This window comes from Cucurbita pepo, unplaced genomic scaffold (genome assembly GCF_002806865.2).
Source record: "Cucurbita pepo subsp. pepo cultivar mu-cu-16 unplaced genomic scaffold, ASM280686v2 Cp4.1_scaffold000134, whole genome shotgun sequence".
NCBI classification, from domain to species: Eukaryota; Viridiplantae; Streptophyta; class Magnoliopsida; order Cucurbitales; family Cucurbitaceae; genus Cucurbita; species Cucurbita pepo.
In genome coordinates this window covers 233,395-244,176 of record NW_019646436.1, presented here as the reverse complement: position 1 = coordinate 244,176, position 10,782 = coordinate 233,395, and the positions used below count along the sequence as shown (strand labels likewise).

General features: G+C 33.3%; 1 protein-coding gene across 1 annotated transcript; it reads left to right on the top strand.

Annotated features, from left to right (window-relative positions):
• The first annotated feature begins 9,869 nt into the window (after positions 1–9,869).
• LOC111783978 (ethylene-responsive transcription factor RAP2-11-like) lies at positions 9,870–10,433 on the top strand. Its single transcript, XM_023664799.1, has 2 exons — positions 9,870–10,113; positions 10,210–10,433. The coding sequence occupies exons 1-2, from the start codon at positions 9,870–9,872 to the stop codon at positions 10,428–10,430; spliced, it is 465 nt and encodes a 154-aa protein (XP_023520567.1). The 3' UTR covers positions 10,431–10,433.
• The last annotated feature ends 349 nt before the right edge of the window (positions 10,434–10,782 follow it).

Here is a 10,782-nt window from a genome sequence, read left to right as displayed (position 1 = left end):
GCAATTGCTCATGGGGCTTAATCAGTCTTATAAAACGGTGAGATCTAACATATTGATGATGTCTCCATTACCTAATGTGAGGCAAGCCTATTCATTACTTGTACAAGAAGAGATGCAGCGTCAGGTAACTTCCGAACCTACTGAGAAAATCTCGATTGCATCAGCAGTGCAAAAGAAAACAATATATTCAAAATTCGCCAAGGACAAATTGTGTGAACACTGCAATAAAAGTGGTCATACAATTAATGAGTGTCGAATTCTTAAGTTTCACTGTAAGTTTTGTGATAGAAGGGGCCATACAGAAGATCGGTGTCGACAGAAAAATAATTCTGGAAGGACAAGACAAGACAATCAACACAATAACCGTGGATATCGATCATCTGCAAATATGGCCGATGTTTCACAGTTGAATACAGAAGAACAGTCACCTAATTCCATTCCAAATTTTTCTTCTGAGCAATTACGACAGATAGCACAAGCCTTATCTGCAATCAATCATCACCCTTCTGGTAATTCTGACAATCACATCAATGTTGCAGGTTTGTTTCCCATATCTACATTATCTATTAACTCTGCGAGTTCTAATTCATGGATTCTCGATAGTGGAGCTACGGATCATATAGTATCAAAATCTTCTGTTATGACTGAACCAAAGGCTGCCATCATGTCTGCAATAAATTTGCCTAATGGAGAGACAGCACGTGTGTCACATACTGGCAATATTTCTCTTAGCCCTAACCTTCAATTAAACAACGTTTTATGTGTGCCTTCATTCAATTTAAACCTAATGTCGATCAGCAAACTTACCAATAACTTGAAATGTTATGTCACCTTCTATCCTGATTCTTGTGTTATGCAGGACTTGGCTACGGGGAAGATGATTGGCTCGGGTAAACAATTTGGAGGTCTCTATCATATTTCTTCATCTCCAATCAAATCTTCAGCTCATCAAGTATCTCAGTCATCTGATTTGTGGCATTTACGCCTAGGTCATCCTTCCTTTTCTCGTTTTAAATTTCTAGCTGATCAATTGCATCTTAATAATGCGAGTTATTCTCATAATTGTAGTATCTGCCCGTTAGCAAAACAAACTAGGTTGTCTTTCCCAAGAAGTTCAATAACAACCCATTCTGCTTTTGATCTGATACATTGTGATGTTTGGGGACCACATAAAATTCCTACCCATTCTGGTTTGCGTTTTTTTCTCACTATTGTTGATGATTTTACTCGATGTACTTGGGTTTTTTTAATGCAACATAAGTCAGAAGTACATCATTTGTTAATGAACTTTGTTAAATTCGTTCAAACTCAATTTCATACTACTATCAAGATAGTTCGATCAGACAATGGGACTGAGTTCCTATCTTTGCAACCATTCTTTACTTCTTGTGGTATTGAATTTCAGCGCACTTGTGTCTATACTCCACAACAAAATGGAGTCGTAGAACGCAAGCATCGCCATATCCTAAATGTAGCTAGGTCTCTTCTTTTTCAGTCACAGGTTCCACTTAATTTTTGGGGAGAGTGCATTTTAACGGCTGTTTATCTTATAAATAGAACGCCATCACCATTATTATCTAACAAGACACCCTTTGAAGCACTCTACAAACGACCACCTACATTTCATCATCTTAAAGTTTTTGGTTGTAAATGTTATGCAACTATAGTACATCCTAAGCAAAAATTTGAACCTAGGGCAACTCCTTGTGTTTTCGTAGGATATCCTTGTGGTCATAAAGGTTACAAGTTGTATGACATGCAATCTCACAAATTCTTTATCAGCCGTGATGTCAAATTTTGTGAAGATGATTTTCCTTTTTCATCAGCTTCACAAACTTCGACATTAGCTCCTTCGACTCCTGTTGTACCACTTCATGATCCATCCTACTCAAACATCCATCCTCCACCTTCTATTCCTTCACCTCCTACTCCGTCGTCTCCTCCACCTTCTCCAGATTCGCCCACTAATTCCAATCCTATCCCACCTGATACATCAGCTCCACTTCGACGTTCTACTCGTACTAAACAGCCTCCAGCTTGGCATAAGGATTATGAGATGTCTTCTGGAGCCAATCATTTAACCTCTAGCTCAAGTCCCGGCACTGGCACCAGGTATCCCCTTCATCATTACCTTTCATTCTCTCGTTTTTCTCCTACTCAACGTGCTTTTCTAGCTCTTATTACATCCCAGACAGAACCTAAAACCTATGACGAGGCAGTTGGCGACCCGTTATGGCAGCAGGCTATGAATGATGAAATTGCAGCTTTGGAACGTAATCATACATGGTCTCTCGTTCCTCTACCACTTGGTCATAAAGCTATTGGTTGTCGTTGGGTGTACAAAATTAAATACAACTCTGATGGTTCTGTTGAACGTTATAAAGCTCGACTAGTAGCAAAGGGATACACTCAGGTTGAAGGTATTGATTACACAGAAACATTTTCCCCTACAGCGAAACTTACTACACTTCGTTGCTTACTCACTGTTGCTGCTGCTCGAAAATGGTTCACCCATCAGTTGGATGTTCAAAATGCCTTTCTCCATGGTAATCTAGACGAGGAAGTTTATATGTCTTTACCACCAGGTCTTCGCCGACAGGGGGAGAATACAGTATGTCGGCTCCATAAATCTCTTTATGGATTAAAACAGGCTTCTCGCAATTGGTTCTCCATATTTTCTACAACTATACAAAATGCAGGCTACACTCAGTCCAAAGCAGATTACTCTTTGTTTACTAAGAGTAAAGGTACTTCTTTCACTGCAGTTCTAATCTATGTTGATGATATTCTGTTGACAGGCAATGATCTCGAAGAAATTCAATATCTCAAGACTAGTTTACTCCAGAAATTTCTTATCAAAGATTTAGGAAATTTGAAATATTTTCTAGGCATTGAATTTTCTCGATCTAGAAAAGGAATTTTTATGTCTCAAAGGAAGTATGCTCTAGACATACTTCAAGACACAGGTCTTACAGGAGCACGTCCAGACAAATTTCCTATGGAGCAAAATCTGAAACTTTCTTTAACTGAAGGAGAGAAGTTGAATGATCCAAGTAAATACAGACGGTTGATTGGCAGATTAATATATTTGACCGTCACTAGGCCTGACATAGCTTATTCAGTTCGTATGCTTAGCCAATTTATGCATGAACCAAGAAAACCACATTGGGAGGCAGCTCTTCGAGTTCTGAGGTACATCAAAGGCACTCCTGGTCAAGGACTTCTACTGCCATCTGAAAACAATTTAAGATTACAGGCATATTGCGATTCTGACTGGGGTGGTTGTCGAACTTCCAGACGATCTATTTCTGGGTTCTGCATTTTCCTCGGAAATTCAATTATTTCTTGGAAGTCTAAAAAGCAGACTAATGTGTCCAGATCATCAGCAGAAGCCGAGTATCGAGCTATGGCAAATACTTGTTTAGAGTTAACTTGGTTAAGATACATTCTTCAAGACTTGAATGTTCCACTGTCCGAACCAGCATTATTATATTGTGATAATCAAGCAGCATTACATATAGCAGCCAATCCAGTTTTTCATGAACGTACGAAACACATTGAAATAGATTGTCATATAGTTCGAGAAAAGTTACAAGCTGGAATCATCAAACCGTATTATGTATCGACCAAAATGCAATTGGCAGATGTTTTTACTAAAGCTTTGGGAAGACAACAATTTGACTTTTTGAAGGACAAGTTGGGTGTGATCGACATACACTCTCCAACTTGAGGGGGAGTATTAAGAGGATATTTTGCGGTGATAATTAGTTAGAATATATCTCACATATTTAGGGAGTTGTTAGTATAGATTTGATTAACCGTATATTTTATTTATTTACCAGATTTAGTTAGATATATATTTTTTCTATTTTTAGGTATTAGTTGATAGTTTGTATCCTATTTAAACGTGGTAAACATGAATGAAGATCATACTTTCGATCCCAATTCTATTTCTATTTCTCATTCTTAACATAAACAAAAATTATGGCAAATTAAGTGGCAACTATTCACTAAAATTTGGACCAATTCATTTGAGTGAACGACCTTTACACCTTGTATTCAATGGGAGTGGGCTACGATCATGTGAAACCAACTAAAGGACGTGTCGTCCGTTTTCAAAATAGAGAAAATTGGAATTCCATTTGGAGTTCATAAAGACAATTTATTGCTTTCCTTGAGTTCAAATGTTGAATTCCTCTCTTATAGTAAGTTTCCTCCCTTTAGTTTATCTCTAACTGACACGTTTGGTCTGTTTTAGATTGTTTCGAAACTATTTTTGACTTAATTATAGCCTAAAAATATTATTATAATTTTAGTAATAATTTTATGATAACTAAGTATTTTAGCTCACCCATCGATTCTAAACTCAATTTTTTGAATGAATGAAATACCATAGATAAAATTAGATCACGTGAAGCTGTATGTAGAAACATTTGGTTAAAATGGATACACCAAATATCCAAGTAATAGTTATGAAACACGTGGCATATGGGTGCATTTTTCAACTAACAATGAAGCTATTTATGGAATATTTTTAAATATTTTTTTTAAATAAAGAAAAAGGAACCTTTATTGGAGTAATTTAATACCATTTTTATCTTAAACTTTATATCAATTATGTTTTTAACATAAATATTTTTAGATAGTTTGTTTTTTGTTAAAGGTAAGGTGGGTACACTCTTTCTGGTTGGACGTCAGTGTTTTAATTTTATTAATGGTGTGGGACCCGCTGACCGCACACATTTGGACGAAATTTTTTGAAAGAAACTGAATCAGATCAGTTTTCAAATTTGGCTGTCACGTGATTTTCTAGAGCTATGAAAAATCTATTTATTTTTTAGTTAAAATATGGTTTCCTTTAATAATATTCTTCGCTGGAATTAAAAAAAAAAAAAAAACATTATTTATTTTGTGGTTGAAGCGGTAGAGATTCATTAAATAAATATATTTCACATTACTTGACTAAAAAGTTGGCGAAACAAAACAAATTTCTACTCAAAGTTTGTTCATTTAAGATCATTGACATTAAAGATATATAATGATTTTATTTCACATTAAATTCAAAATCTAAAAATAAAAATAAAGTTCACATCATTTACAATAATTGATTGAAATATTCTTAATTAAATTAATAAAAATACTCATAATCCTTTCGTGTTTTATAATATTTAAAAATACGCTTAATTTTAAAATTTTTATTATTCAATATATGAGCATAAACCATTTATCTATACTTTATAGATTATCTCCAAACTTTTTTTTTTTTCCTAAAAGTTGGAATTAATGTTACTCTCGAAGGTAAATAGGTATTTTTGAAACGTGGTACTGATGGTTTCGTTCGTTCATATGTTAATTGTAGTAATATTACTTGTATTACTAAAAGATCATATTGTTTAATAGGAATTTCATCGGATAAGCGTAATCTGATGATCTTTAACAACCTTATTTTTTAAGATCGTATGAATTATTCAATTTATGATGAGCTACAAAATGTCAATTTCTTACTCCAACATTCTTGACTACTGAATTCGATCTCTTTGTCTCGATCGCATTAATTGAACTTATGCAACTTAATTCAAATTGAAATTATGAAGTAAAAACAAAATTCATAAAAAGTCACGTATTGTCGTTGAAATGTGTGATAGTTTATTGAATTTAGTATATTAATCCGTGTTTTCTTACCTTAAATAGATAAAAAAAAAATCCTTTTAGAATAACGTTTCAGAGATCTAAAATTTAACGACGAGCATGTTATAATATGTTTCAAGAGTATGAACGCGCTTACAAAGATCATTCACGTCTCTACACCATAAGTCATTGGTCAAAACTCCATAATTTTTGTCTAAGCGCCGCTTCAAATAGTTTGAAATTTAACGGTTGAGTGGAGTTCACTTCTCTCTATCATGAATCAAATCTTCACAGAATCGGTCAACGGGCAGTAACGGTCAAACAACTCCATCGAAACGTCGTCGTTCTCCCATTCCATTATGTTTCCTTGTTTTTTTTCTTGTACAAAAAGTTGTTTATTTGTTGTCCGCCTGCCACCTTACTAAAATTCAAATAAAAGTCTCGCACGTCTTTTACTATATTTATTGTTTAATTCCTTCAATATTTTTATTTGATAAATATATTCAAAATATCATTTGTAATAATAAATATCCAACAAAAACATAGCAACTTAATTCAAATAATAGATATATAAAAGTAAATGAAAATATAATAAAGGACTTAAATGTCCGACAATGTTTGCCCAAAAATGAGACATGAGTCGGCCATCACTTCCATCTCTTCACATTCAATATGTCTCGTTATAAATTTTACTTATAAAGTTTAAGTTTCAGGAGATTGACTTCAATTGAATGTGAAAGTCTCCGTAAAAAAAAAAAAAAATAGAGAAAGATCTTTTCTTATTGGCTAAACAGGGTCGGAGAATGTCTCGCTTCACTTTACATAATATACACTAACCTATTATATATTTATCTTATTTGTTAATTTATTTACTTAATAAATAAATAATTAAATTTGAATTTTTAGAAATTATAGGGGTAAAAACATTATATTATATTTTTTCTATAAAATATTAGGATATTTATGAGGACATTTTATATTTTTTTAAATAAAAGTTACATTAAAATGGAAATTATAATAAATATTTGAGTTTTATGAAATTTTAGTTATTAATTCAACAGAAATTATAGGATAGATTAAGTTGGGTCGTGAATTCCATTTAAATTATTTGGATCACCGTTCCAATCAATCCAAAATTTCTAGAATATATCATGTCCACATATAATATAATAAGAGTGGTGAATTCAAACGCTATTTATGAAGTAGTAATGTTTTCAACAATTTCAATTATACTGGAGACATGTTTCGAATATTTTCTGGTTTAAATAGTTTTTTTAATTAAAATATATTAATAAGAACCAAGAAATTAAAATACCCAACAAATTGGAGTTTTAATAAGAACCAAGAAATCAAACACTTTCCCTATCAAAAAGAAATTTCATTCAATATTTCTAAGCCTCAAGTTCTGGTCAAGAAAAAAAAAAAAAAACATTAAAGGCAAATTTCTTCTAAAAAAAAATTGTATTAATTTAAAAAAAAATATATAATTTATTAGACAGAAAATTGAAAAATCTTTTACCCGAAAATGTTTTAGAGAAAAATATTAAGACGAAAATGTGTTACTTTTTAAAATGTTGGTTGATGAATTAGTTAAACTTTCAATAAGTAATGTTTCAAATACATTCACGTGTCTAAATATATTAATAAATTTTTTTATTGATGCGCTTAATTCTAAAAATATTAATTTTTTATTCCATCAATTATTCCGTAGTTGTAAATTTGTCTAGATAAAGGTAGAAGTCCACGTGCGTATATAGTAGTTGGTAGATACAAGATCATTCCCAGGAATATGATCCATATGAGTACCGATAATCAACAACTATTCTCTAGTAGTGCACTATCTAGATTGCCACGATCTATATAAGTACTACAGTTAGTCGTTACGGGGTTGCGTCCTACGAGATATGAATTACATACGATGTTACTTCTTGCATGTTCATGATAAAATTATGCTAAAATCATACTCTAACTATTGCAAGGTCATTCCTTGCATGTAATGATAAGATTCTACAAGAGTCGTCCTAAGGACTATAAGGTCACTTCCATCTCTTCACATTCAAAATGTTCCATTATAAGTTTAACCTATAAAGTTTAAATTTCAAGAGACCTATTTCAAATGAACGTGAAAGTCTCTATTTAAATATAATATAATATATATTTCACAGTAAGAAGGGTGAATTCAAACGCTATTTATGAACTAGTAATGTTTTCAACAATTTCAATTATGTCAGGTTTAGAATATCTTCTAGTTTAAATAATTTTTTTAATTAAAATATTTTTATATCTTAAATCATGTTTTAAATATAGAAGTTTTTTCTTTAGAAATTATATTAATTATAAAATATGTGTTTTCCTTACAAAATATTTTTAAAAAAATTAGTTAATCACTCAAAAATCTCAAATAGCTTTTTAAAAATAATTCAAATTAAAAAAAAAACATTTCGAGAATTTACAGTTTAAATCTACTACATTTTTTAAAGATGCTTAAGAAATTATTTTATTTTTTAAAAAGTAAATTTGTATTAAAAAATTATTCTAAACAGAGTATTAATAAACACCTACGTGGCGAAAAGGATAAAGAAATTAAAATACCCAATAAATTAGAATTTTGGTCCAAAAAAAAAAACATTAAAGACAAATGTCCCCGAATTTGAAAACAACATGTGTAAAAGTTTTTCTGAGACACAAAATTATGAGACACAAAATTAAACAATCTTTTATACACGCAGAATTACATCAGTTTTCAAATTTTTTAAATACTAAACAACTCATCTTGCGTGTTATTTTTTAGAATGTTGATGGATGAATTAGTTAAACTTTTAATAAATAATGTTTCGAATACATTCACGTGTTTAAATATATTAATAAAAATAAAATTCTAAAAACATTTATTTTTTATTCCATCCATTATTCCATAGTGGTAAATTTGTCTAGATAAAGGTAGAAATCCACATGAGTATACAGTAGTTGGTAGATACAGGATCACTCCCTGTTTGAATATGATCTATATGAGTACTGCCAGATAATCAACAACTACTCTCTAGTAGTGCACTATCTAGATTGCCACGATCTATGTAAGTACTACAGTTGGTCGTTATGGGGTTGCGTCCTACGAAATATGAATCACATACGACGTTACTTCTTGCATGTTCATGATAAAGTTTTGTTGAAATCATACTCTAACCGTTGCAAGGTCATTCCTTCCATGTATATGATAAGATTCTACAAGAGTCGTGCCCTAATAACTATAAGGTCACTCCTTGCATGTATATGATAAGATTCTACAAGAGTCGTGCCCTAACGACTAGAAGTCACTCCTTGCACGTATATGACAAGATTCTACTAGAGTTGTGCCCTAACGACTAGAAGGTCACTTCTTGCATGTATATGATAAGATTCTACAAGAGTCGTGCCCTAACGACTAGAAGGTCACTCCTTGCATGTATATATGATAAGATTCTACAAGAGTCGTGCCCTAACAACTAGAAGTCACTCCTTGCACGTATATGATAAGATTCTACTAGAGTTGTGCCATAACGACTAGAAGGTCACTCCTTGCATGTATATGATAAGATTCTACTAGAATCGTGCCCTAACGACTATAAGGTCACTCCTTGCATGTATATATAAGATTCTACTAGAGTCGTGCCCTAACGACTAAAAGTTCACTCCTTGCATGTATATATAAGATTCTACTAGAGTGCCCTAACGACTATGAGGTCACTCCTTAAATGTATATGATAAGATTCTACTAGAATCGTGCCCGGACAAATATAAGGTCACTCATTGCATATATATTTTTAGCTATTACGTAATAATAAAGTCACGAATATACATGCAAGGAGTGACCTTATAGTCACACGAAAAACTGTTGGAAAAATTTGTGTTGGTTTGTAGGGAAATGTCGAGTCATCTAGATTCCAAATTCTTATTCGAATTCTAAGTATGGATCGTTACAAAATGATACACGGTATTAAGATATGGTTAGTGATTAAATTAACACTTTATTTTTTAATTAACTTACCTTTCTTCATCATCAACATCATAACTTGGGCATATCGTAGAGAGTTGAAATTGGGCATTAATAAACACATTGCTCGATACAAACAACCAATATGCCTGCAACATGGAATCAATTCAAACACAAAAAAACAAAACCATTTTCTTTGTCCTCATTCCATTCACTCGCAATTATAAGCCAAATTAAAGCTCCACATTTGAGGCCCCCCCCCCCCATGGCCATGAGAACCTGCACAAAGAAGCCATCATCAAGAGGCCACCATCGCTATGTAGGCGTTCGCCAGAGGCCCTCCGGCAGATGGGTCTCTGAGATCAAGGACTCCCTGCACAAGGTCAGGCTATGGCTTGGGACTTTCGACACCGCCGAGGACGCAGCTCGGGCTTACGACGATGCCGCACGAGCTCTCCGTGGCTCCAATGCTCGCACCAACTTCGCCTACTTCCCTCCAACCTCTTCTGAGTCAAGTATACGAAAATAACAATTTTTTTTGAACTTATATAATGGAAAACTTGTGTATCTATAGAAATATAAATGAAAATATATTAATTTAGTGGATGCAGGCGATGCTAGCCAGCCCATGGAGCCACCCTTTTCATTCGAGGAGGGTTGCATGGAAGAAGACGACGGTCTCCTCGGGGCCCTAAGGGCGAAGCTGTTCGACGGCAAGGGGCGGCGGGTGCTGCAGGCTGTGGCTCAAACATCTTGCAGCTTTGAAGACGTATATTGTAGTTTAAATGGTATTGTTTGTGGAGGAACCAATAATTTAGAAGAACAAGAATAATGGGTTGGGTCAAATTTTTATTTTTAATTCGAACATGTATTTTATTTTAAAAGTCGATGGTTCAATTCTTAATGTTGTCATCCGATACTTGTCTCTAAAATAGTTGGACTTTGGAAAAAGAGGAATTGTAGGGTAGAAAGAGAGAGATTAGGGGAGNAATGTTGTCATCCGATACTTGTCTCTAAAATAGTTGGACTTTGAAAAAAGAGGAATTGTAGGGTAGAAAGAGAGAGATTAGGGGAGGAGCATGAGAAAGTGGCATGGGGATGAGTGGTCCTTAGCTAGGAAGCCGCATGCTTCTATTCCGAGCATGGGTTTGAACTTAAATGATCAAATTTAAGTAAACGAGGGA

Coding starts and splice junctions, on each gene's coding strand:
- LOC111783978 (XM_023664799.1), top strand. CDS start 9,870: ATGAGAACCTGCACAAAGAAGCCATCATCAAGAGGCCACCATCGCTAT. Junction 10,114..10,209: donor TCCAACCTCTTCTGAGTCAA/GTATACGAAAAT, acceptor TAGTGGATGCAG/GCGATGCTAGCCAGCCCATG.